The following is a 27,018-nucleotide window of genomic DNA, read 5'->3' on the forward strand; positions in this document are numbered from 1 at the left end:
ATATTAATGCAGGTGAAATTTATCCGAGAAAGATCAAAACAATTATTGAATTTGCAATGACTTAATAAGTCTTTGTGGCTCAGAGACATTCTATGGACTTTGACCATAGCATGTAATAAGGAAGGACATGCATAGCCAAAATTAGGACATTAAAATGAATGATTAGCAATAACATAAAACATAGAAGTTGATTCATTCTTGACAAGTTCAAGGTTACAACAATTCTTAACAAAATTATATAAAGGAGCTGAGAAGCTTTTATCAAGTGCGATACATACCGACTACCACATTGATAGTGCATACAAAATGTTGCATAGAATATTACCTATCTGCGATGGTTTTTAAAATCATATATTGGGACCTGGACAGATTCGCCACTTTTGAGTTTCTCAATGCACTCTACAAGCTGTTCGGAGTCAAAAGCATCTACACACAAGCAAACATATATTTTAGATTTGCACAAAAGCTCCTGTGCATTCTACTGCATTCTAGTTGTACCATATAGTCAGCAAAGCAGAGAAAAAAACACCAACAGAGTTTACGTACAAATTAAAGGCCTATAGCAATACTTAATTATAAATTTTATTACCAGGATGATCAAAGTTATATTCATGTAGTCGTTGTGCTTATTTAGTTGTCAAGCCACAATAAAATGAATCCTACATATAAGCCACACCAAACATATATCCGAAAATTTGAAAGAGAAATTTGCTTTCATAAAAGAGTGAGTAATCCAAGCCAATCAACCAGGTGTTTATCAAAATTCCTATTGCGTTCCATATTGTAGCCATAGAATCCTTCACAACAAAAGTTAAAAAATATACATACCATACATGACATTTAACTCTTTGGTAAAAAAATCCCAACCATACACTGCCAGGTATTACCCACACTTACGATCATGACCATAATACCAGAAGGCCGTAGTAAAACACTCAATAAAGTGAGCTAGGTTTTTACTGGGGTCAAATATCATTCAATGAAATAATAAACTAAAAGAAAGAAAATTACAGGAAAAATGAAATTTAGAAAAGAAACCAAGAGAAATAAAGTGTGCCGAACACAACAATTGGTCAAAATTATCAAAAAGTTCATTACATTCACCACCGCAGTAGTACATTACACTGAGCATCAAATTTTAAGTAAGAATACGTATATCAACTTAAAAGCACCTATCAATGAGAGCATCACAGAAAATATAATCATAACTAACTAACTTGACATTCCAACATAACAAAAAAATCATTACAAATCAAAGTATTTCAAAAAAAAAAAAAATTGTATTACCACACTTAAGAGAGGTAGAGAAAGAGGGAAACTCTACCCATGTGTAATGAGACTATTAGCTAGAAAGTAGAGACAAAAATTTTAAAATGTCAGAGAGTGAAATGCAATTAGATCAAATTTTAGGGTGTCAGTGTAATTTACCATAAATTAATAGAACTGTGAGGATGTTTGTGCAAAAGAATACGAAAAACCAAGCCTTTTCCCTCGCTATCTCTCTCTCATCACTGTCAGTGTTCCCTCGCTCTGCGTTACATTCGAACCCTACATTTTCTCTGTCCGACACTAAATCTTCTTCAATCTCTCTCGATCCAGCCTACATTACTCGCTATACAATGCAAGATTTCATCGGCTCAGTTTGCCGATCTCTGGTTTTCAAGCCCTCCGACGATGGAGGTGTCTTCGGAGGTTTCGTTGAGAAGATCGGCTCCATCATTCGCAAATCGGGAATCGGACTCTTCTCGAAGCCTCCAGTCCCTGCACTTCCACTGATTGCCAAGTCTGATGCGATCAAAGTCAAGAAAGACGATGCACCGATTGCCAAGTCTACTGCGATCAAAGTCAAGAAAGACGACGCCCCGACGATCCGGTGGAGGAAAGGTGAATTGATCGGTTGCGGCGCATTTGGAAGGGTTTATATGGGACTCAATATCGATTCTGGAGCTCTTCTAGCCATCAAGCAGGTTAATTTTTAATTTTTATTTTTTTGAAATCTGTTTGGTTTTGATTTTGTTGCTTTCTAATTTTTTAATATCTATGCAATGCAGGTTTCAATTGCAGGCAACAGTGCTGCAAAAGAGAAAACACAGGTTTTGTATTTCATAAATTAAAATTTTATTTGTTAGTTAAGTAGATTTCATGTCTTTATTTCTGCTCCTTCTTTTGTTTTAAATCAGATGTATGATGATGCTAGAGGGGTTTTATGCCCCAGAACCTTGACTACTTAATTCTATTAGTTCACTGTTTTACCAAGAAAAAAAAAGAAGGAAAAAAAAAGAAGAAGAAGTTATGAAAAATATATGAATTCAATGTATAAATGGTTTAATACAATGTGTTTGTTACTTTTATAATATTTATACAACTAGACAATTTTCTCCCATGATTATTTTATTTTATTTTATATTATATTATGAACCAACATGTATTTTCTCTGTACAATCACTCAAGAAACTCTGAAATTGTGTTTGGATAGAATTTGTAAAAATAAAAATAATAATAATAAAAAAAAGAATGGAAAAGTGAACGAAACAGGCTTTTATTTCATGCACAAATCTATTTAATTTTTTTATATATATAAATTTGAAATTCTATGATAATTGTTTTTGTACAAATCTAAAATTCAATAGTCAAACTGATTTTATTCGAATAGTTTCTTTGGCTCCAAGCAATTTGGGTGGATATAGAATACTCATTTGTGCATAATCAACATCAATGAGTATAATATGAATTCTAAAGAATCAAAATATTTTGATGGAGATATGAAGTTGTTTGGTAATTTTTAATTTTTAAAGGAATTTCTAACAAGATAGGATTGTAAAGTAGTTAATAGATATTTTTAAGCTAATAATTTTAATATTATTTTAAATTTTGGCCAAAAGTCATGATTAAATTGTAACAAATAATTCAATTAGATTTTTTGAATTACTTAAAAAAGCCCAAGTTTATTTCTAGTAATAGTATAAATCCGGTATTAGATCTATTTTTAGTGTGTAATGTGACTTCAAACCAATAGATGTATTTTTTAAATTATTCATGGCATATAGATAAAGGAGCAAATGAACTAAATAATAGATTTTTTAATTAATTACAAATTAAGAAAATTAACAAATTAATTTGAATTTTTGATGCTTCCAAAACTCATCGATTAAATTTTTAAAAAAATAAACAAAAATTTATTGATTTTAGGAGAGTCCAATGCATACATATAATTGAACAAAACTCACAACTTGTTTAACAACCAGCAAATAAATGTTTAAATTTAAAGATAAACACAAATAAAATATTATTTTTTTAATATTATTAAGTTTGTATTCAATTTTGCACATTAATTCAAGTCCTCCTAGTTTTTTCATCTCCTTCTTCTTCTTACCCTCAACTTTAGCTTCTTATGATGATGATTATAAAAAGATATTCATTACTCTCAGTCACCATAGTGCCATACCCTCAACTTTAGCTTCTTATGATGATGATTACAAAAAGATATTCATTACTCTCTGTCACAACAGTGCCATTACTTTTTTGTTTGTCCAAAATATTTGAAAAGGAAAAACACTATGAAAATGGAGAAATGATTGAATAATTTTTAAAAAGTGATTCAATATTAAAAATAAAAATAAAAATATGAAGCACACAATTGAAAAATGTCCGATAAAAAAAAAAAAAGGAAATGAAAATAAAACCTTTAGAATTGTAGTGATATACCCATGTCTTTATAAGTAAATTGTAGATAAACAGGTTTTGAGCGAGTGTTTATTTAGAAAGATGTAGAGAAGTAATCATGTTGTTGTAACAAAGAAGAGAGCATGCAATCAAGAGTTGTGAGTTTTTTTTTTTTCCGTCATCATCTTTAATTTCATTTTGGTGAGAATAGTACAACTATTTATGGAGATTGGAATACGAACATAAGAGAAGTTTTTTTAGATTTTTTATAGAAAAGAAATAAGGATAACTATGCAGGATTTTTATCCTTTTTTTTTTAATTTGCTTCTTTTTATCTCTTGGCTTTTTTATGTGTTTTTATTTTTTTTTAGATTTTTGTAGAAGAGAGATAAGGATAACTATATTGGATTTCTATTCTTTTATTTGAATTGTGGGAAATAAAGATATTATGTGATTTTTTTTTATTATTTTACTTTTATTTTTTTATATAGGGAGAGGGAGTGAGAAGATTTGAAAAGTGAAAAGGGAGCTAGAGGGGGGTTCCATGTATTTTTTTTTTCTTTTTAAAATTATGAGAATTTAGGAATTAATTTTTGAAATTTTTTGAGATAACACTGCATTTGCTTATATATATAGTATAGATTGCGTTTGTGGTACTAAGTGCCCATTTGAGAACCAAGATTAAAAGCTACGTTTTTGCAGCTTGGGGGTAAAAGGCTAGATTGGCTTTTTTAACAATAGTCATTTGGGAAGTCCAAAAAAGTTGCATGTGAAATTACCATTATACCCTTCATGTTGTCTAGGGTTGTACATGGGTGAAAATGTAAATTTACTAAATTGGGTAGGGATATTTTGGTCATTTGATTGTGATGTGACATTATAAACAAATATTAACCGAAAAAGTCAAAAGCAGTTTTTTACGAACTTCTCAAATCACTTTCTAAAAAAGCCAAATACTTGGTAAAAAACCAAAAGCCAACTTTTTACCATCTTCCCAAAATACTCCTAAATTGGTAGTTTTCTATTTTAATGTTTAAAGATTTTTGCTTTAGTTGATTGGCAAGAGTATGTTATTTGAATTTGACCTTTTTTAATTTTTGTTAGGCCCACATTAGAGAGCTTGAAGAAGAAGTGAACCTTCTTGAGAATCTTTCACATCCAAACATTGTTGTAAGTATTTGATTTGCATTCTTCCTGAAGCAATGGTTGTTCATTTTTATTGTCTTGTCTATCTATTTTTATATTTTTGGTTGGTTTTCTAACTTTACTCGTCTTTTCTTTTTCTTGAAGAGATACTTGGGAACAACTAGAGAGGACGCATCGTTGAATATTTTGTTGGAAATTGTCCCTGGTGGATCTATCTCTTCACTTCTGGGAAAATTTGGTTCATTTCCCGAGTCTGTAAGTTGATTACCACTTATTCAAATTATATATTTTTTGTTTTTGAGTATTGAAGTTTATATCAAATAACACTCTGTCGAGAGGCAAGGCCTGCTTATTGACTTAAAAAAATTTCATTTTAGGATTTTTTTTAATCAACAAAATAAGAAAACTTTATTGATAAAATCAAAACATTACATATGAAGACCATCAATAAAGAAAAGACGAGAGCTTGATAGCATCATAGCACCTCAACCTGATCTCAACTAAGTTGACACCAAGAAGGATGCCCAATCTTGTGCTAGCTCAAGCCAAAATGTTGGTGAGAAACCAACAACAAACAGAAAAATCACCCCAAAACAAAGGAGTAACAAACAATCAAACCGATCCCACCTGTTAAAACTACCAAACAGCAGCCATCTATCCCACAAACAACAATCTCCACAACCAAAAATTAGCCCAGAATTCTAATTCTGTTCCGTTACCTTGAGCGAGATCTTACTTGCTGAAGGTTGAACGCCACATCATTAATAGAAAAATATATCCCATGTGTTATATTTCAACCATAAAGCAATTCTAACCTTCAGCAACTCCCCAAAATCCGTAAAATCTGGTTGAATTGCATTGAACACATTCATTTTTGAGCTTCCACACAGACCACATGATAGCAAAAGGAATAGAATGCCATATCCTCCTTTCAAACCTGCTACAGCTTGTACCTAACCACCATTCCAAAAGATCTCCAATAGACCCAGGAATTACCCAAGACAAGTTCCACCAATCCAATAATTTAGACCACATTCTCCATACCAAAGGGCAATGTAGCAGGAAGTGATTGACAGTTTCCACATTCTCCCTGCAAAACAGACAATAATTGTTCACATTGGGATCCAAAACTGCAATTCTTTGAAGATAGAAAGCCGTTTTCACCCGACCTTTCCAGGCCAACCAACCAACCAAAAAATTTCACTCTTGGTGGTGCACCGTTACCCCACAGTAGTTTAGTAATCCTAAAAGATGGGCCTTGAGCAGACTCACACCATCTTCTAGCAGAGGAAACAGAAAAAGAGCCTGATGGTTCTGCATTCCACCAAGCTTGATCATCAATATTGATCCTTAGATTGGGAACATCCTCCAATACCTCAATAAGCCTTTTAACCTCCTCCTCTTCCCAGGCTCGTAAAGGTCTTTTGAATGAGAACTGCTACCCTCCAGCTGCACATCTCTGGTTTGAACAGAAGACTTCAAGGAGCCATCCTTAGCCTCTAATTAGTTAAAAAGCCTAGGGAAGACATCCTCCAACTTTCCAATCACCAACCATTTGTCTCTCCAAAAGTGTGTCCTTTCACCATTACCAATCACAATTTTAAAATTTTCAACAAAAAATAAGTACAGATCAACATTTGACAGAATAGAAGATAATATATCTCGCCAAACTAAGGACATAGATCTAGTAATCACCACATTTGAAATTTCTCCTAGAACCTGTTTGCCAAGTAGGTTATGAGAATGTACATGAGATGAAAAGCTACACTCAGAACTTGAAAACCTTGCTTCTATACTATGTAATTTGCTTGTTTTTTTTTTTTTTTTTGATATTCTCGCTGAATTTGTATGCTGAGCAGGTTATAAGAATGTACACAAAACAATTGTTGTTGGGAGTGGAATACCTTCACAAGAATGGAATAATGCACAGGGACATTAAGGTATCTTCACCTTCTTGCAAATGATTCTTAACAAGGATAAAACTTCTCTCTCTCTCTCTCTCTCTCTCTCTCTCTCTCTCTCTCTATGTATATATATATGTATGATAAAGGGCTTGCTTTTGTCAGGGAGCTAATATCCTTGTTGATAATAAGGGGTGCATAAAACTTGCAGACTTTGGTGCATCAAAGAAAGTTGTTGAGCTGGTGTGAACAATGTTTCCTTTATTTCATTTTTTATTTAATTTTTCTAGTTATTTATTTTGTTTTCTTTCCAAGGTAATATTATGTCAAATTATTTTATACCCGAGTTATGTATGTTGCTAGTACAGGCTACCATGACTGGTGCAAAGTCAATGAAGGGTACTCCATATTGGATGGCTCCAGAAGTTATCCTTCAAACCGGTCATAGCTTGTGAGTACAATCACACATTTCCATGCTTATAGCTGATCTATGATATGGATAAGACAAATGCGACCATGTGTTTTCTTACTAGCTCAACCCATGTCACCTTAGTTACATCTTCAATGTGGATAAAGTTACTCTTACGCATTGGTGTAGTAAATGCTTGCAACATTTTCACTTAAGCACGTACATATACACCATGCTTGTTGCACTCCTTATTTTGTGCTTGTTTTAGCTCATTAGTTTAATATCAAACATTCCAGCTCTGCTGATATATGGAGTGTTGGATGTACGGTTATTGAGATGGCTACAGGAAAGCCTCCTTGGAGCCAGCAGTATCAGGAGGTATTTTGAAATCATCATCTTCCATTGTTTTCCTACTGAAGTATTTATTTGTTCTGTTGACTACAACTTTGGGACTTGGTAAGATGTTAGTTCATTGTTTGTGAACTAACTAATTGGTGTTTCTTTTAGGTTGCTGCTCTTCTCCATATTGGGACAACTAAATCTCATCCACCCATCCCTGAGCATCTCTCTGCTGAAGCAACAGATTTTTTGTTAAAATGTTTGCAGAAGTATGTTTCACATGCCTATTATTTTTGTTTCTTGCTTCTCTTGCCCTTTGTGTCCATTGGTAATTATTTTTTTTAGGCTGATATACAAATTTATAAGAAGATAATTTATGCTTTATTTTTAAGTTTGTTTCATTCTCTTATCCTTCTATGGCAGGGAACCAAACTTAAGGCCTGCTGCATCAGATCTGCTGCAGGTACTATTATACTGTAGGCTAATTTAACTTATCAATTCCTTATAAATTAAGCTCTTAACTCATATATATATATATATATATATGTAAGGTTATCTTGTAGCAGAACATTCCTTGATTCTGATGGAAAACACAATGTTAGATAATAAAAGTTGTCACTTCTTTTAATAATTGTTCTAAAAAATGTTTTTGGCTTATCATATGCAGCATCCATTTGTTACTAGGGAGCATCAGGAAACCTATCCTGTGTTACGCGCTTCAGTTAAGGTCAGTATAACTGCATGAAGCCTTCTTTGTTTGCATTATGCAGCTTTTCTTTTTCCATTCTTATTTATTTTACAATCATCAGGAAAATTCTGGAAAAAAGATGGCAACACCTGAGATGGAGCTTAAGAACTCGTAAGGGTTTTTGTTAAATAACCTTGGGTGCTTTAAAGATATATTATTGTTTGTTATTTCTAATTATAACTCTGAGGTTGAATTTCTCTTTTAGCATGGACCCTATTATCAGGGCAACCTACACACAATTGAAGGATGTTCATAATAGTGTGAGGTGCTCAACTATTTATCCTGAGAAGTTCCCAGAAAATGTCCCACATTGGGGATCAGGAAATTGTGATGATGACATGTGTCAGATAGATGATGAAGATGATCTTGTGATTGGAGCATCAGGAAAGTTTGATTTTACTTTACTTTCTGATGATTTTAATAAGGTAACATATTGCTTTTATGCTTTCCAACAAATATAATATTTGTCAGCATAGTAACCCCTAACAACCAATGGTTTGTTTTTTTTGTTAATCTAGAGGTTTAATCCTATGTTTGAGCCGGACGATAATTGGCCATGCAAGTTTGATGACACTCCAGAGAAGTTCCCAGGAAATGTCCCACATTGGGGATCAGGCAATTGTGATGGTGACATGTGTCAGATAGATGATGAAGATGAGTTTGTGATTGGAGCATCAGGAAAGTTTGATTCTGCTTTACTTTATGATGATTTTAATAAGGTAACATATTACTTTTATGTCCTACAACAAATATAATATTTGTCAGCATAGTAACCCCTAACAACCAATGGTTTGTTGTTTTTGTTAATCTAGAGTTTTAATCCTATGTCTGAGCCCAACGATAATTGGCCATGCAAGTCTGATGACACTCTAGAGTTGGAAAGTAAAGTGAACTTATTGTCTGGTCAAACAGTTAACAAGGCTACTGACATCCCTCGAGCATCTGGTAAGGGGAACAATGATTTTACATTTCCATGTGGCCCCTCAGTAGCTGAGGATGATGATGATGATAATGAAGTTATTGAGTCAAAAATTAGAGCATTCCTTGATGAGAAGGTATTATCGCTTCCACTTAAGTTTTCATTTTTGGTTATGGAGGCTTTGGGTCGTTTGTTGTCCAGGGCGGTTCATGGCGGTTTGTTGTAGGGACTTGAGGTGGATTATTTGGGATCAGGCCATTGTGATGTTGACATGTGTCAGATAGATGATGAAGATGATTTTGTGATTGGAGTATCAGCAAAGTTTGATTCTGCTTTACTTTCTGATGATTTTAATGAGGTAACATATTTCTTTGATGCCCTCTAACAAATATAATATTTGTCAGCATGGTAACCCCTAACAACCAATGGTTTGTTGTTTTTGTTAATATAGAGTTTTAATCCTATGTCTGAGCCTGACGATAATTGGCCATGCAAGTCTGATGACACTCCAGAGTTAGAAAGTAGAGTGAACTTATTTTCTGGTCAAACAGTTAACAAGTCTGCTGACATCACTCGAGCATCGGGTAAGGGTAACAATGATTTCACATTTCCATATGGGCCCTTAGTAGCTGAGGATGATGATGATGAAGTGCTTGTGGCGAAGTATGGTTTGGGTAGAGGGGGGTGGTGTTTGGGAAGGGTGGGGCTGACACATGGTCGGGGTGTTTGGAAAGGCATTTGGTTGGGTTGGGAGGCATTTTGGCGTCGGGTTCGGTTGAAGGTTGGAGTGGGGTGATTCTGCAGCTGTTAACGTTGCCTGTACTGCTAGCTTCGGAACTTATTCCCAATGTGTATCAAATATTGGCACTGAAAGTGTTCAAACTCTGTCGCAAGTACAGCCACCTAAGCCTAGTGAATGGAAAGAGATTGTTCGTGATGATCAGGAGCTGATTAATCCAAGGTTTGTGAGTAGATGTTTGATGCTTGCTTTAGTTTGTATTTTCTTTTGGTGGACCATGTTTTCTTTCTGTAAACTGAGAATGAAAAATGTTTTACTGGCAGCACAAGCTTCTGTGAGAGAAAAAGAATATGGAAAGAAGAGCTTTATGAAGAGCTTGAAAGGAAACGAGGCAAGTGAAAATTTACCTTATATTCAAAAGATTATAAAAGCAAGCTGTTGTGTTTATTGTGATTTGCTTGCTAGTCTTCAGGATCAGCGATAGTCTACTCTAGGTCTAGCTTGTTGCATTCTAGGTCCTGTGAGATCAAATCATTGAAAATCTCAAATTAAGTTCTGTTGTGAAACTGCACATAGGACAATCTTGCATCATGCCATTGTATACCTTAACAAGACATGTAGAACAATGTTTCAAAGGTTTTGGACCTCTTTTGATTAAGTGGAATTCTTGTGTGTAAGGTTGTTGGGACTCCTGTTACAAATTGCAGAACACAAGCAACAAGAAGTCTGTGGCCTAGAGAACTCCGTTTCAACTGCATATGGTTCCTGGGAAGAGGTATTGCGTTTGCTCGTTGAACATGGGGCTCTGATTGTAGCTGATATATATAGTACCACAATCATATATGCTTACATGTTTTATAAAATGTTTTATTCTATTTATTTACTTGTTTATTTTTTGTGGGAACAAATTTTTAATCTGAAATGGGACAATTAGTGAGTTGATTTCAGCTCAGGTTCATTGAACTTGGGGCTTTTGACTGGAGTTGCAAGTTCCAATTTGGTTCATTTGGGTTAGTGATGCACAGCTGGAGGTTGAACGTTAAGAGTGCATAGGCTCCACTCATTTTGTTAATATATTTGGACCCTTAATCGAACCTTATTTGTTAATCTATGGTTTAGTTTCATCTGCGAGGAATATTGCTTGGTCAAATGATTAGTCGTGTATGGATTGATTTTTATTTTTTTCCAAAATCATGAACTTCAATTTTTACTTAAGAAGTTAAGCTGGACCTCTGGCTTCAATTTGTGCTTGTTGCAACAACGAGCTTGGTTCTATAGTGTTTGCCAGGCTTGTTGAGCCAATGCTGAGTTGGTGAGCAGTTCTAGATGAGCATTGTAGTAATTATTTACGGTAACCAAGGGTTGAAGGTAATACACCTTTTTGCTAAATTGGAAAATTTGGTTAAGACTCCACTGTTGATAATTTGATGCTCTTGAAACTGTATCTTCCCATTATGGCGTCTGTGTGCAAATTTTATTTGGTGATTATCGAACTTCCGTTTTCGTTTCTATCTCCTTTTCAGTAATTGCTTGCTCTTGTTTTGGCATTGTGCATTCATGTCCTCAGTGTGGAGGCTATGAAAGTTATATTCATGGATATGCATGCTTTTTATCAAGCCAAAAAAAGCTCTTTTTGTTCATAACATATAATAATATACTGTCCTCCTGCACAACCCAGATCATGCACAATCTCTTGCATGAAAATACATTAAACATTAAGGCCATATTTGGGATTGCTTTCATTTTTGATGTTTTTGGTTTTGGTGAAAATAGAAATAATGAAAAACATTGAAAGCACCTATGATTTTTATATGGTTTTCATTTTTGTCTGAATTTGTTTTCAAAGATTTACAAAGCAATGTAAAAGTAATTCCTAAAAAAGGGGTGTGTGCAGAATTTTTTTCAAAAATAGTCTGCAAACAAGTTTTTTTGTGTCAGTTTCCATTTTTTCTATTTTCTAGAATATAAAATGAAAACAATACCAAATGTGCCCAACTTGTTTATTTGGAACTGTTCTTTTCTAGCTTGCAAGTGTTAATTTATTTATTTGTAATTTATATTTTATCACAAATCATGCAGATCACCATCTGGGTCAGCAGCATATCTTTTCATGAATATGCTGAGATTACATTTCAGAGCACATCTGATGTAAGTATTTATGGAGGCAAGGGGGATTACAGATCTGAAATCTGCTCTCCAGGTAATCATGGACCACCCATCTTAACCTATTCCCTTGACATCCAATATCCATTTACTCATTGAATTCTGATCTTTAAGTCATTCCTTACAGAATATTTTTGTTGAGAATATTGTTGAGAAAAAGGAGGATTTCCTTCAAACATTTTCAACCGAGTGTGATTATGTTAAGTATGTTTCGTCAATGACTTACCTTTACATTTGATGCTTTCTCATTTTGTCTTCTGAAATTGTGTTATCTTGGTTGCTAGATTATTGTTAAATTTGACATTGTGATTTTTGTTCTTTGTCACAGATCTATTGTCTCGAAAGGGGAGATATTGCAGCAAAACACCACCAATGCGCACAACAGTGATTCTAATAGTTATTTGAAGACAGATTGTTCTGATTTTGAGGTGCTCTTTAACGCCTTTGCTATATTATTGTTAGTGAATAGAGTGCTTTCTTTGTTTTGCATTTCATGGATTTGCTATAAAGACTTGCTATGATTAATGATATTGAATGTTGGGTAGTTAATAAAAGGAATGTTTGTAAAACGACTAACTGAAATGAGACTATTGAGATAGATGGTCTTTCATACAATGGTTAAGCTTTCTTGGCATGTTATCTACTAAGGATAGGATCAAGGATTGGGGTGTGGTAGATGATATATCTTGTGTGCTTTGTAATGTGGAGATGGAATCACATAATCATTTGTTTTTTAAATGCTGCTTTTCCCACTATGTTTGGAAATAGATTTTGTTGAGTAAGCATGTGAGTAGAAAGAAACCCTATGTCCTTTGTAGCTGAGATTGATTGGGTAGTTCACAATATAGGTGGAAAGTCTTTTGGCCATTCAGTACACAAATTGGCAATGGCTACTACTATCTATCTTGTGTAGATGGAGAAGAACTACAGAACTTTTCCTCACAGAAGGATAGATGCAAATTCAGTTCTAAATAAAGTGATCAATGACATAAGAGCAAGATTATATTCATGGGAGAATATAAAATAGTCATACAAATAACAAGTTATGTTCTTCTAGGGGATTTCCCCAACAGGGGTCAGTATTGGATGAGATGAAGGAATAGCTAAATACTCGATAGCTAGTTGATAGTTCTTTTATGTGTGTAGTTTGTGAAAATATCTGTTCTGTTGAAAGTTACTAGGCTGTTGATCTTTGTTGTAACTAGTTTGACTGGAGGATGCCCCTGTAAGGGTTGTATCTATCTGTTTTATGAAATGAAATTTAACTTACGAAAAAGAAAATTAATAATAATAAATGAATTCAATATAAAGAAGTTAAAAGCGGCACTAATTGAAGATAAAATGAGGTAAATCATTGGAGATTTTATGATCTTATGCATCATAGACCAATTAATGCTCATGTAAGGAGTATTGATTTGATGCACATAGAGGGTGACAAAAGAAATGTAGGAAGACGCGGGAGAACTTGGGTTGAAGTGATAAGAAATGACATGACTATCGTGAACTTGACTAAGAATGTGATTGTGAATGGAGCCAATGGCAGGAAATTGATCCATGTAGCTGGCCCCAAGTAAGCAGGACCAAGGCTTGTTGAGTTGTAGACTTTCGAAAATGTCTTGCCTTTCAAAGACTCCTTGCTAGTAGACTTGTTCCCTCGTTCGTTCTTGGGAAGATTAAGGATGAGAACATACTCAATAAATCCATTTGCATCTTCTCACCCCCACCCGCAAAAATAATAAATAAGTAAAAAAAAGAGAAACAAATTCCCTCCGTCATAGTTGCATTTTAGAACATAGTGTAGCCATTACGCTTGAATTTTTTTTGTTGATAATGACAGTTCTTATTTTCTTTTGATTGTCATAATTATGGTTTCTTTCCAATTGGACCAGGTTATTCGAGTTGTGGTGGGAACCATGCCTGTTGGGCACCTCTACAGTCGATTGGTACCTCTTGTTCTTATCCTTGTACATGGTAATTTTTCGCCTCTATGCTTTCTTATCACATTCCTTGTAATAAAACTGAGCTGCAATTTTTAACCATTCATATCATTGAATCAGGTAGCAATCCTATTGACATTATTGATCCAAGATGCGAGATTCTTCTCATAGTTCAGAAGAAAATTGATCTGCAGGGCGGCAATCAACTTAGATTGCTTGGTTTTGCAGCGATTTATCGTTTTTACCATTACCCCGACAGTTTGCGCTTGCGGCTTAGTCAGGTTTACACTTTTTTACATTAATAACTTGTTAGCTTGAATTAAACAGAACCTGGATTTGGTGGTTCTAAGATGCGTGTTTGATATCTTTGATTTTGTATGTCAGTGGAGTTTGAGAATTGCTTTTTTAGAAACTTTTTTGTTGGCTTTTTTTCGTCTTTAGTGAATTTTATAGTAAAACGTTTCAAGAAGCCTTACACTTTAGGTTCTACTGAATTAGACAGACTTGAAAAGTAAAAAATTAAAAATAAAAATTTATTTGAAAGAAGTTGACTTTTTTTTACTTTAGTTAACCTCTTTTTTTTATTTATTTATTATTTTGACCTTTTAAATCATTCTAGACTAGACAGATTTGAAAAGTAAAAAAAATTGAGAAAATTTTTTAAAAAATTTCAAAAAAATTGTAGTTTTTTTTAGCTCATTCCAAAAAAAAAGATGCGGTTATTTCTAGCATTTGATGAGATTTCTATTTCTATTGTGGGCAGATATTTGTATTGCCTCCTTACCAGCGCAAAGGTTACGGCCGTCATCTTCTAGAGGTGCTTAATAATGTTGCAGTTTGTGAAAATGTTTATGACTTGACAATTGAAGAGCCTTTGGATTCCTTACAACACGTGCGAACGTGTATTGATGTGGGACGCCTACTTGTTTTTAACCGAATCCAGAAAGCCCTCAATTCCACAATTTTACGTGTGAATCAAGAAAATCTCTCAAAGACAAGCCAAACTTAAGCAAATCGACAATTTCATTTCAGATTGTGTTAGAGCTGAGGTCATAAGGAAGGACTTGGGGGCTGTAGAGAAGCGGGTGATTGAATTTCCAATAGATTATGATCAAGAAATGTCATTTGCACTACTAGAAAAATAACTTTTTGCGTCTAATTATTTGACCGTTGCAAAAAAAATTATTTGCAACGGCAGATTAGCCGAAGCTAAAACTTATGAACCCCAACCTAAGCAGAAACTTGCGAATCCACTATGCCCAATTTATATTTTCCTTTTTTTTTAAACTCTAATTTCCCCCAAATCTGATTTCGCTCGATCGTGTCTGAGTAAGAGAATCTGATTTCCCTTTCTCGATTTCGCTCTATAGATCACCATGGTCATTTGAAGAAGAGATCTCCAACGGTATAAACTCTCTCACTCTCTCGCTCTCTCTCTCTCTCTCTCTCTCAATGAGTCTCTTCGAATCATTCATTCGTATTTCAACTTTTTCATCTCTCTACTTCGATCACTTGAACTCACTGAACTCACTGTAATTCGTATTCAACTTCATCTAAACTCACTGTAATTCGATCACTTTTTCATCAATCTATTGATTTTTCCACCAGGTAGCCTGATTCTGGAATCAAGCTTTGGTTTGAATCAATCCTTCCTCATTTGCTACAAGTTCAAGTTGAACTATTCAATTCTTAATTGTTATCGCTTCACCTTCCAATTCTCACATCTCCCTCTCTCTCTCTCTATATATATATATAGCATTGCTCTCACATGCTTGCTTGTTTTCACCTCCTTGGTTGTAATTGATTGTGATCATATGTCATATAAGAATTGAGCATTTTTTTTGTTTGATTTGTTGATGTCTTGCTAGTTGTGTGTTGTTGTTTTATCGAGACAGTAGAACTGTATTTCCATATGTATGTATTCTATGGAGCTACAACTAAATAGAAATAGACACTTGATTGTTTAATTTATTCTGTATAGTTGAATTGTGCCAATCCAATAAGGTTAGATGTTACTTTAGTCCCGGTCCCAATGTTGGAGAGCTTGCTTCCCTGAGGGCTAGCTTGAAAGGGTAAGTCCCCAAGTAAACAATCAGAGCTCTTAAATTTGAATTCCTACCTCTCTATATATAAGGTTAATGGATGGTTATATTTGGAGTTTTATCCTAGGTCTCACCAAATGTGGGATCAAGGGTTTCTCGTTATCTATACTATTATTAATATTATTATTATATACATACAACTCTATTAGTGTGAACTATTACACTTATTTCCAAATTATCCCAGTATAACTATCTCATATTTTGATTTTGAGTTTCAAAATTTGATAGCCTTTTCAATTTATTTATTTATTTTATTTTACATTCAACTGGTTGATTTCATAACACACCTATATCTATGGTAACACATTCACAACTCTGCTTGCATCTGTAATGTCTATTGGTTATGAGCAGAGCACCCTTGCATTTCTTGATTCCTGGTATCTTGATGATAGAAACATGCAATTTTGCTCTATGTTGGGCAGCAACTAAAGAGATTGTTTAGACAATCCAATTTTTTTTTTGGGTGTCCTTTTCTTCCCTTTCTCAATCCTCTTGCTAAAAAAAGAAGATCATTTTGCAGTTTTTATAGATCTTTCACTTTCACTGACAAGGACCAACCAAAAAAGAAAGAAAAAGAAAAAAACTTAATCAAAAAAGGGGCATTCCAAGAATTGAACTTGGGACCTCTTGCACCCTAAGCAAGAATCATGCCACTAGACCCAATGCCCTTCTACATTAAGTACTTTATCTATTTTATATATCATGTAATTAATTAGGTTTGAATAAACAATGTTGTGCATCTATAATAGATTTGCTGGTTCAAATAATGATGACAATTCCAGAATGCAGTAAATAGCATCAAGGAGTGTTTTTAAGCAAACTTCTTCAATCCCAAGAATGACTTCTAAAATCATAAAATATCAACGACGATAAACTATGCATATTTAAATGTATTGTTCATCTGTTAACATTATTGATCCAACAACTATAAGCAGTGATCTCTAATTCTAGAAAAATATTCATGTTAAACATTAGGTTGGGCATTACATTTTATCTCTCTTCTGTTTTTCATTTTGTGAAATCTTTATGTGCAATTATTTGATTCTGTTAATTTGTTAAATATTGATGTTGGGCACGGCCTTATGTGTCCTTGTTACAATATCTGTAAGGGAACACATTGTTTACATACACCATAACAGATCACCAAAATCTATTTCACTAATGTTTCTAAATACTTTTTAGTGTTCTACAGAAATCTAAACACTGATATTTATGATTTTGTTTTCCTCACAATGTTTCTGAAATATGCACTAATGTAGGGGATCACTACCTAAAACCATTTGTAATATGAAACCGGCTACATGATGACAAATTGAAAGAGTGTTTCTCCTAATTAGTCAGGATTGAACTGCGTTTGAAAGTTTTTGTTTTTGAATTTGAGTTGAAGATGCTTTTATTGGAAGAAGGTGGTTTAGTTTAGTTCTGTGCTAGTGTATGGGCAGCATTGGAGTGGTTTTCTAAGAGATTTACTGGTTTTTCTAAGTGGTTTTTCTTGGTGCTTGCAATAGGTTTGATAAATAACAATATGTAATTGAAATTTGCATAATTACATTCAATGATGCACTCTAAAGACACGAATTACTAAATCAAGCATTACTAAAAAACTTTATAGACACTAAAGTAATTTGACACTCTTTTTAGGGAAAAAGTAGATAGAATTTCACTTGAATGGTTTGGGTAAAAAAAATAAAGATGCAAAAAAACAAAACCCATTGCAATACTACAATACATTTGCACATAGTTGTGGTGGTGAATTGAATGAATAGCTAGAACACTTTCTGCTATATAAAATCGTGCGACATCTTCAGAAAGAACATCCTCTCTCATCAGTAACGTCATAATATCACCACCAGGTAGGTACTCCATGATAAGGTATAAAAAATAAGAATCTTGGAAAGAATAGAAGAGTTTCGCGATGCACCGGCTATCAACCTCCGCTAGCAAATTCCTCTCTGATCGAACATGCTCAACCTAAATGTAGTAAAAAGTTTAATTACAAATTGTGATGCACGAAAATAGCACAGTTGACTTCATAATTCAGATCAACTTTCAGAAAATATCAGCATAACTCAATTCTGAGTGCATAAACAAAAGTTCAATAACAGACTCAGAAATGGGTATTTTCACATAATAAAGAATAACACCTTCCTAAGCCATGGTACAAGATGAAGCAGAATAACCTTTTAAGTATTAACTATTAGTGTCATGTGAACTCATCCTTCTACCAATATACTCATTGAGTTAAAACTGAGGAAGAAAAAAAAAAAAAACACAACAAAACAAAACGAAAAACGAAAAGCAAAAAGCAAAGAAAGGAAAAGAAACATTAACAAGATTGCTCAGAGACAATATTTTTTACAAACAATTGAAAATTCTATTCATTTTATTTTTTCTTTTTCTTTCAAAGAAATGGGTAAAAACCACGAGAATTGCTTTCTATAATGCATTTGAATATCTTTGAACAAATATCCAGTTTATTTTCTTGTTATTTGGTTGTCTCGAAAGTGACATTCAGGGGATGGGAAAAAGAAGGAAAAAAAAAAGGCAGAAATCCTGGATAATTTATATTGCTGAAATGAAAATGAAAGCATATGTGAATTGGGCAGTTAGCATGGATATTCACCTCTCCTAAGTTATACCAAGATGTTATGACCTTTTTAACTATACACAAATGTGTATTTCTCTCTCTCTCTAGCTCTCTCATATTTTGTCATGTTCTTTATAGTAACCAATCTCAATCTTTAAAAATATAATGGAAGACATAAAGCCTGAACAAAGATACTAAAAAAGGCTTCAATAATACTACAAGGGAAAGTTAATTTTGCTTTAATTGCAAGTTGTCACCTGTCCACGGCTAAGCATATCTGATTTCTTCAATTTCTTCATTGCAAAAATCTCTCCTGTACTTTTGGCACGGCATAGCCAAACCTGCATTACTTAGTCGGATCATAAGGCAAATCACCTATAAAAGATGCGACCGTAACCACCTTCACTTAATCAATAGGAGAGAAAGCAAATCATTGTTCAAATTGAGAGCAAGAAAAAGAACAACAAAGAAAGAAAAACTCAAGTAAAGTCCACAAGCAAAGCAAACCATTGTTCAAATCAAGAAATAACAACGAGATAGTGATTCAGTCAATACTAAAGTCTAAAACTAAATCAAGGAGCTTCAGATGTGAACAGGGTGAACATGCCCCAAATTGAGTTCTTAGATAAATATTGAAAACGAGGGACTAACAAAAATACTTTCTTAAGGAAAAATAAAAGACATAAAAATTCCAATAAATGCTCGAGTCATTTTTTGAGGAATTAAACCAAATGCTCTGATTTCAGAAACTTCATTGCTAGTGTTACGTTCAGGCAAACAAATTAAACTCATGTCTAACAAATTGCCATTCGAGAATGTATATATATATATATATATATATATATGTATATATATTGACAACTTAGGTGTACGAGGCAGCTTGTGCCACCTCGACTATGAAGAGTAGGTAAAATTCTGAATCATCACATCCACTAAGAACATAATTAATCAAAAATCATGTGAAAAATAGAAAACATATAATTAGTGAGGCTACTATTAAATTTCATTAAGCATTGCATTATACTTCATGACAATTCAACAAAATGCAATTCACCATTGACTACAATGATGATGTAAAGGTACATAAATACATACCTCAACAAACGCACCTTTACCAATCGCAATCAATTGCTCAAAGTCATCAATTCCCATTTTGTGCCTCTGCAATCTCATCAACTCCGTCTCTTTGTGTTCCAATTCCCTCATCATCTCCTCTTCTTCTTCACTCGACACCTTTGCTTCTTGCGCTTTCCTCTGCATTTCTCGGCGCCTAATCCAAACAAACACATCTCCATAAACATCAACAACACAACAAACACTTATACATATATATATATATATAGAGAGAGAGAGAGAAGTGAATTGGACCTTTCTTTACGATCCTGTAACCCTTGGAGGTAGTTCTTGTAGTGATTCTCGATGAAATGTTTAGTGACGGCGGCTTTCTGACGAGTGACAGGAGACAAAACAGAGACTTCGGGCGGGTCCAAATTGAAACGGCGATCGGGTCTGGTGCTGAGAGTCCCCAACTTGATCGTTCCATCACCAACGCCGTCCATGTTCCGGCGATGCCGAACCTTGACAGAAAAAACAGATTTGATGGTGCTACGCTGTCAAATCTGAGAAATTAGAGGGAAGATTGTACTGGTACTAGTTAATATTGAAGAAGGAGGAGAAGGTTCATGTGAATGAGAGAGTGGTGAATCCAGAGGGAATCGTGACAATTATGCACATGAATGAGATAGTTTCGAGGCAAACGCCTTGTTTGGTTTGTGTTTCTCAAAAAATTTTGAGAAAAATTCTCTACAAATAAGTCTTCAAAAAGAAGAAATCGAAGCAGAGACAGAACCTTCTACTGAACCCGAGCAAAAAGAGGATGCTCATGAAGCAAAACAACAGCAGAAAGAAAAGATGCAAGAAGATATTGGCCAATAGAAAGCAGTTACTGCTGAAACCAACCCAAAAGAGGATGTCAATCAAGAGAAGACACAACTTCAAGTATTGGAAAGTGATGATGATTTCAAGGAAGAATCAATCCAAAACAAGCCACTCGTCATTTCATGCCACAAAACTAACAAGGTTTGGCATAGCCTATCCAAAAAAGACCAAGACCAAATTCAACTCATCAACAACACACAATCAAGTGCTTGTGTCTGGTCTGGCAGCGAAAATGAAAATTGCGTATACTTTTCAGATATATGCAGATTGACCAACAGGGAACCCTTATATGAGAATGTACGTTTCCAACTGCACAATTTTACACATATTCAATAACCTATTCCACAAACCTAACATATTCTCATATATAACATGTTTCAAGTCATTGATGCCTTCTCAGAAAAGAAATTGGCACTCCAACCAACCATTGAAGAATTTAAGAAGAATGATCTAGCCTTTGCAAGAAATTCATATGCGGGAAGATCTTACGTTTTCTCAACACTCATCAATGTAAGCAAAACTTAACATACCTTTCAATATTATTCAAACTGCAAAATTTTCTACTTTCTTAATATGTCTTACCACAATTTTATAACATATTTCAAACATATATATAACTTACAAACTCCACTACAAAACCAAGATCAAGCATTAAGATAAAAAATGATGGACAACCATTTTCCAGAAGCAATGAAAAATAGATATATCCATTTCCCAATCAACCACGACAATCATTGGGCAATTGTGGTCTTTGACAATGCTGATGGGATATGGAGACACTATGACTTTTTGAGACCAGCAAAAGATTACCACAACAAGCACTTTGAAATTGCAAAGGAAATTGTAAGTTAAATAAAATTTCCTACTTTCCATTCCTTTAAAAACATCTCAACTCATCACTATAACTAACAAAAACACCCACTAACTATTTTGTAGCAACAACATCAACTGAGATGGAATAAAGCATTACTCAGCAATCAAGGAAACATGTTATCATCTCAAGAGTGCGAGGCAATAATTGCATCAATTGAGGAATGCCCACAACAAACCCCACACTCGTAAGATACAAAATCAATAAACTAATCTTCCAATATGCTAAATTTTGTAGTTTTACCTAACTAATTAACTTCATCTAAAACTTTGCAGGAATGATTGTGCAATCGCCGTCTGCAATGTTATCAACCAATATATCAACTGGCAACCTGTGCAGAAATCACTTCGACTAACTGAGTGGGTCAAATTTCGAGCATAAATCATCAATCAATTCCTCAATGATGAGAACCGATCTTGGAAACTCGAGCACTTCCAAATGTTGACAAAACATACCAAATCATAGAAACAATGAACAAACTTCTTGACAATACAAATATGCAAGTGAACATATCTTTGTACTTTTTTTTTTTTTTTAACATGTGACAAGTACTTTATATAGTTATGGGAATGATCTTCTTCTAGTTATTATGGTGAAAATGATTGTTGTCATTGATGTTGTTATTGCTCTTCTTCTTGTTATTATTATTGTGGTTATTCTTCTGATTGTTTGTGTACTTGTTTGTGGTTGCATATATTTTTATACAGTAAAGCTTGTTTCTAATAATTCTTGAAACTGCAAAATTATACAGTTTCATTAGGTTGTTTCTAATAATTCTTAAAACTGCAAAATTATGCAATTTCATCAGGTTGTTTCTAATAATTCTTAAAACTGCAAAATTATGCAGTTTCATCAGGTTGTTTCTAATAATTCTTAAAATTGTAAAATTTTACAGTTTTATCACTATGAAATATGAAATAAATGAATCATGTAGTAAAACTGCATTTCAATATTATACAGTTTCAATAAGAAATTTTCAATAACCTTCTCAGCATTCCATAAAAATAAAAAAACAAAACAAGACTGTTACAAAACAACTTCAATAACTAAAGAACACATCAAAAAACAAAAAACAATTCAACCAACTTTATTCATTACTTCCATAATACCAAGTATTACATTTTTTATTATCATAATTCCTCAAATTCAAATACAAATCCAAAAGAATAGATTGTGGCCTCAAATAGCAGCTTTGCACGTCTTCTTATTGTGATTCCCATATTTCAAGCACCTCTCATACTTGATCTGCTTCACATTCTCACCCTTAGAAGGTATCCTCTTCTTCTTGTTCCGCCCGGGCTGTTTCTTCGTTATAGGAGGTTTGATAATCGAACTACCGACACCATCAAAGTCAAATCTCTCACTTGAAGGCACTGGATAAACAGATTCCTTGTATGACTCTCTAAAACAATCTACATGAAAAAATGTATCAATGAAACGGTGGACTTTGCCCTGGTCTTAATGATGTCATCAGACAGGTCATATTATATGGATGTCTCTTTTGCTTAAAAGTTCTATCCACATCATACCTGAGTTGTCTTTTAAGAGAGTCATCATATTCAACATCTAATACTCTGTGGAACCATTGTAGCATTGCAATTGAATTTTTAACTATTTATTTGTGAAATGCACTCTTTAGCTTGCACAGATGTATTGCTTGGTAAGGCTTTTCTGTTAGATTGGTGTCCAACTTTCCCATGATGTGTAGTAGATAATTTGCAACTCTAAAGGATTCCTTTTTGAACTTAGTGTTAATGTAGGAATTCTGTTTCTTTACTTGCAGATTGTCATCTTTCATTTTTGTTTGGTAATGGGTGCAGATTGTCATCACTCTAGAAATATATGGTGTGAAAAAGATTGTTGGGATTCCTTTTGGTTACCGTGGATTTTCCAAGGAAGGCTTAAGTGAAATGCTTGCGAGTTCTTATTTCTATACTTGAAACTACTCGCCTGTATGAGTTGAATTAATTGTTGTTACACACTCAAGATATTCTGTTGTGACATTTCTTCTTAACAGACTATTGAGTGCGATGGTCTGTTTCCATAAATATTTTATTCCTGAAGCTAGCTCGCCTGATATATAATTTACTTGGAAGGATTTTGCACAAATATAATGTCCTAATTTTTAGCTGGCTTAACAGATGGTCTGGTGTTGCTTAAACTGCCTTAACTTATGGTTTGAAAGGACCATTAACTAGAATGTTGCCTTAGTAGCCAATAAGTAGCTACACTGTTATATGGTTTCTTTGGTAAGATGAAATGTTACCTTGGTGTCAATACCGATTTGTCCGAGCTCTTGGAATTGGAATAAGTTCAGCAGCAGATCACGAAATCTTGGTGATCTTCTCTATCTAATGAATGGGGAGTTTTCTTTAAAACTGTCTACCCTGCACCCACCCCGAGTATATGCTTCAATAGGAATCATACAATGGTAGATTAGAAACCTCTGGTAAAATGTCTACTCATAACCCAGCATATAAAGTACATTACATAGTCCATTTTAGGGATTGGCGACTTGCCCATTCAGTGACTTTGGCATTGGACGTTCCCCAAATGGGTACTTTTGGGTGGGGTGAATTCAGTAATAGATGCCTGTTGGCATTCCAGCCTTCCTTCTCCTTTTAGAGCCTATCCGAAAGAGAATCCGATACTTCTTGGTCGTGAATATCTAAATTGGTTGTTTGCTGTTCAAGAATTCTTGTTTAGGCAATTCATACCATCCATATGTAGTGTTTTGATCTAAGATTTCAATTCTTCCATGTTTCAGCAGTATCGTATTGTTCCATGGAGCTAAGATCCGAAATATGGAAGAAAGAATAAACCAATCCTTCCCCTCCCAAACACATATTAGTTTGAATTGAGTTTTGGAAGGAGTTTTGAGTTTTTGAAATTAGAAAAGTTATTCGATTCAAAAACTTACAATTTATAACTAAACACACAACTAAAAATTCTATTCAAAGCTCATATAAAAATTAAAAAAATTTTGAAAATATATTTTATTTACAATATAAAAATAACATGTGCGAAAAAAAAATGTTCTGGTCAACCGACCGGACGTCCGAGTTAACCAAATTTTTTCGCCTGAAAAGCAATTTTCAAAAGTGGGTGTGAAATTATAATTTGAAAGTTCAAAACAAACACCACACTCAAATCAATGGGTGAATATGTGTTTGGAACACCTAACCGAACACTTTTTTTTTTTTTTATAAAGTTCTAAAAAAGTCCAGAAAAAAAAAAACCAATAATAGTTAATTTTTTTGATTTATTTTGGCTTTTTTTTTTAGAAAACTTAAAAATTTTATCTTTTTTTTTTTTTTAGATTCGTCTAAACAAGATGAATTAAAAAAAAAAAATCACTAATATTTTTTAGATTCATCTAGGTTTGGTTCCAATTTTCATAATTCAATTTTCTGAAAATTAAGTTTTTTTTATTTTTTTTATTTTTAGTGAATTTTTTTAATATTTTAAGTAAATTTTTTACATTTTAGATGCACCTAGCCTAAATGTAGCTAAAAAAGTAAAATATTTATTAAAATAATATTTTAAAAAATTAATAAATATACAAGAATACGAAAATGTGTTGAATTTTTGTATTTTTTTAAAAAAATATTTTTGGTATTTAGTGATTTTTTTTAAAAAAAAATTCACAAATATTATACTTTTTGTATTTATATTAAGTATATCTAAAAAGTAAAAAAAAAAAAATTTCTAAGAAGAGTAAAAAAAATTAACTTAAAAAAAAAAAAAACGGAATTTGAAAATTGGAACCAGACAGTGACTTGTTTATAAAAAAAAAAAAATCCCAAACAGCCAATACGCAACTTTTCTTTCTTACAAACCTACACTGACCTTGTTTGAGGGAGGAAAAACTAGAAGAGTAAAAATGGAATATAAGGCTCCAACTGGCTCCAATTCACTCTTCGTCCATCTTCTTCTCCTACTCCTCCTGTTGGCTTCTTCTTATCGGTCAACCACTGCACAATCCGATGACATACTCTGCGTTCATGGTAAGGGCTCAAGCATACTTTCAATAATTTTTCACATTCTTTACGGATACTCTGAAAAATTAGTAACTACTGCCAGCTGTGTCTCTCGAGTACTGTAATTTGCTTTGATTTTGTGCAGGTGATGCCGAGGCTGGCTTCGATGAAGTTCATCTTACTTTTACCACTACCACTACCACAATGGAACATAAGGAGGGCTCCCTCACTACCTCCACCAGTCCTGGTAAGAGGACTATAATGGGTTCGGTTCGGTTGAGATTGAAGGAAAAAATTAACTACTGAATCAAAAATTGTTTTTGATTTTTTTATTATTATTTTGGGGCAGGCAATCAGGAGGCAAGCGTAGAGAATGGTACACTTGGTAACAAGGAAGGTATAATAATAACGCTTGCAGATTCCTTAGACCTTATTTGAATTCCAGACCTCAGATTCCTTAGACACAGAGACATGAAACCAAGATTTCATTATCGGAGGGGTTAAAAGAAAAATAATTTTTTTCACCATATATACAAAATATACCGTATGTATAATATGATGTATATATAAATTATATATACATAAAAAAAAATTTAAATACTATAGAAACAATTTCTAAAAAGATGAAAAAGTTTTTTTTTGGTGTAAAATACGAAGAGAATTCAAGATTGCAAAAGAATGACATATATATATGTTTTTTATATTAGAGGGTCATTTTATGTATAAAATGATATATATATATATATATATATTTAAAATTCTATAGCAACCAATAATTTTCACAGAAACATAAGGCCATGACCCCTATAATCTTCTCATAGTTCTGTCCATACTTAGACAGCATATATAATGATCATGAAAATGTGAAATTTCTCTGTTTTGTTGTGTATGAAGGTGATCAGCGACCGAGTGAAGGAAATTACAAGCAATATCCAGCAGAGTTCCAGTGCCAATGTCCGGCAGTGTGTGAATGCCCAGAGTCAAAATATTTTAATCAAATTAAGGACGATCTCGCTCCTTTTATTCACCAGCAGTTCAGAGAGCTGCTGAAGAAAGCACTTGATAACTAGCTCACAATTAAGTGTAGCAAATTCAAATAATTATCGGCCATGTTAGCGTCTTCTGATTTGTAACAATGGCAAATGTATGGTCTGTTCAACTGATCTATTTATTGAATAAAGTACTATTACTACTACTCCAATATCCATTGAATATTATTGTGAGATTTGCAAATGAGAATAAAAATAGTTTGACATCCATTTGTCCTATAAATGAATTTAAATGATATGCTTTATGGGAATAACATTTACTATTGAGAAGCAATATGGATCCAATCATGTTAATACTATGCAAATTACGTCACCATTAAAACATATAATAGGGTTGGCTCAACAGTTTAGGCTTTTCAATAGTTTGCTTAAGACTCGCGCAAAAAATCATTCTTGCCAAATGCCTCAATTATCGAAGGCCTTGCTTGAGACCTAAGGCCTCATTGTGATGTTCAATTTAAGACTTAAAAAAATCTTAAGCGGCTATTGTATCAAAAAATTGAGTTTATTGCGAGGATAGTTAATAC

General features: G+C 33.6%; 3 protein-coding genes and 1 pseudogene across 4 annotated transcripts; 3 read left to right on the top strand and 1 right to left on the bottom strand.

Annotated features, from left to right (window-relative positions):
- The first annotated feature begins 1,476 nt into the window (after window positions 1-1,476).
- Window positions 1,477-10,585, top strand: LOC114296943 (mitogen-activated protein kinase kinase kinase NPK1-like). Its single transcript, XM_082917826.1, has 16 exons — window positions 1,477-1,967; window positions 2,052-2,093; window positions 4,768-4,833; window positions 4,954-5,064; window positions 6,669-6,749; window positions 6,876-6,953; window positions 7,079-7,161; window positions 7,416-7,497; window positions 7,627-7,727; window positions 7,882-7,921; window positions 8,126-8,185; window positions 9,019-9,261; window positions 9,406-9,483; window positions 9,577-9,788; window positions 9,907-10,086; window positions 10,188-10,585. The coding sequence occupies exons 1-16, from the start codon at window positions 1,620-1,622 to the stop codon at window positions 10,261-10,263; spliced, it is 1,881 nt and encodes a 626-aa protein (XP_082773952.1). The 5' UTR covers window positions 1,477-1,619; the 3' UTR covers window positions 10,264-10,585.
- LOC145821320 (histone acetyltransferase type B catalytic subunit-like) lies at window positions 10,490-15,992 on the top strand (annotated as a pseudogene). Its single transcript, XR_014363325.1, has 8 exons — window positions 10,490-10,500; window positions 10,543-10,639; window positions 11,944-12,064; window positions 12,155-12,231; window positions 12,356-12,455; window positions 13,917-13,998; window positions 14,085-14,245; window positions 14,728-15,992. The product of XR_014363325.1 is annotated as a histone acetyltransferase type B catalytic subunit-like (transcript).
- Window positions 15,993-17,578: 1,586 nt separating this feature from the next.
- On the bottom strand, window positions 17,579-20,258 carry LOC114318740 (uncharacterized). The gene is made up of 4 exons (XM_082917597.1): window positions 20,022-20,258; window positions 19,749-19,923; window positions 18,911-18,994; window positions 17,579-18,037 (listed from the first exon to the last, which is right to left on the bottom strand). The coding sequence occupies exons 1-4, from the start codon at window positions 20,210-20,212 to the stop codon at window positions 17,663-17,665; spliced, it is 825 nt and encodes a 274-aa protein (XP_082773723.1). The 5' UTR covers window positions 20,213-20,258; the 3' UTR covers window positions 17,579-17,662.
- A 4,981-nt stretch (window positions 20,259-25,239) lies between these two features.
- LOC114318620 (uncharacterized) lies at window positions 25,240-26,699 on the top strand. Its single transcript, XM_028265560.2, has 4 exons — window positions 25,240-25,469; window positions 25,588-25,689; window positions 25,792-25,839; window positions 26,337-26,699. The coding sequence occupies exons 1-4, from the start codon at window positions 25,346-25,348 to the stop codon at window positions 26,510-26,512; spliced, it is 450 nt and encodes a 149-aa protein (XP_028121361.1). The 5' UTR covers window positions 25,240-25,345; the 3' UTR covers window positions 26,513-26,699.
- Window positions 26,700-27,018: the final 319 nt, after the last annotated feature.

Source organism: Camellia sinensis, chromosome 3 (genome assembly GCF_055761805.1).
Source record: "Camellia sinensis isolate YWXY chromosome 3, ASM5576180v1, whole genome shotgun sequence".
Classification (NCBI taxonomy): Eukaryota; Viridiplantae; Streptophyta; class Magnoliopsida; order Ericales; family Theaceae; genus Camellia; species Camellia sinensis.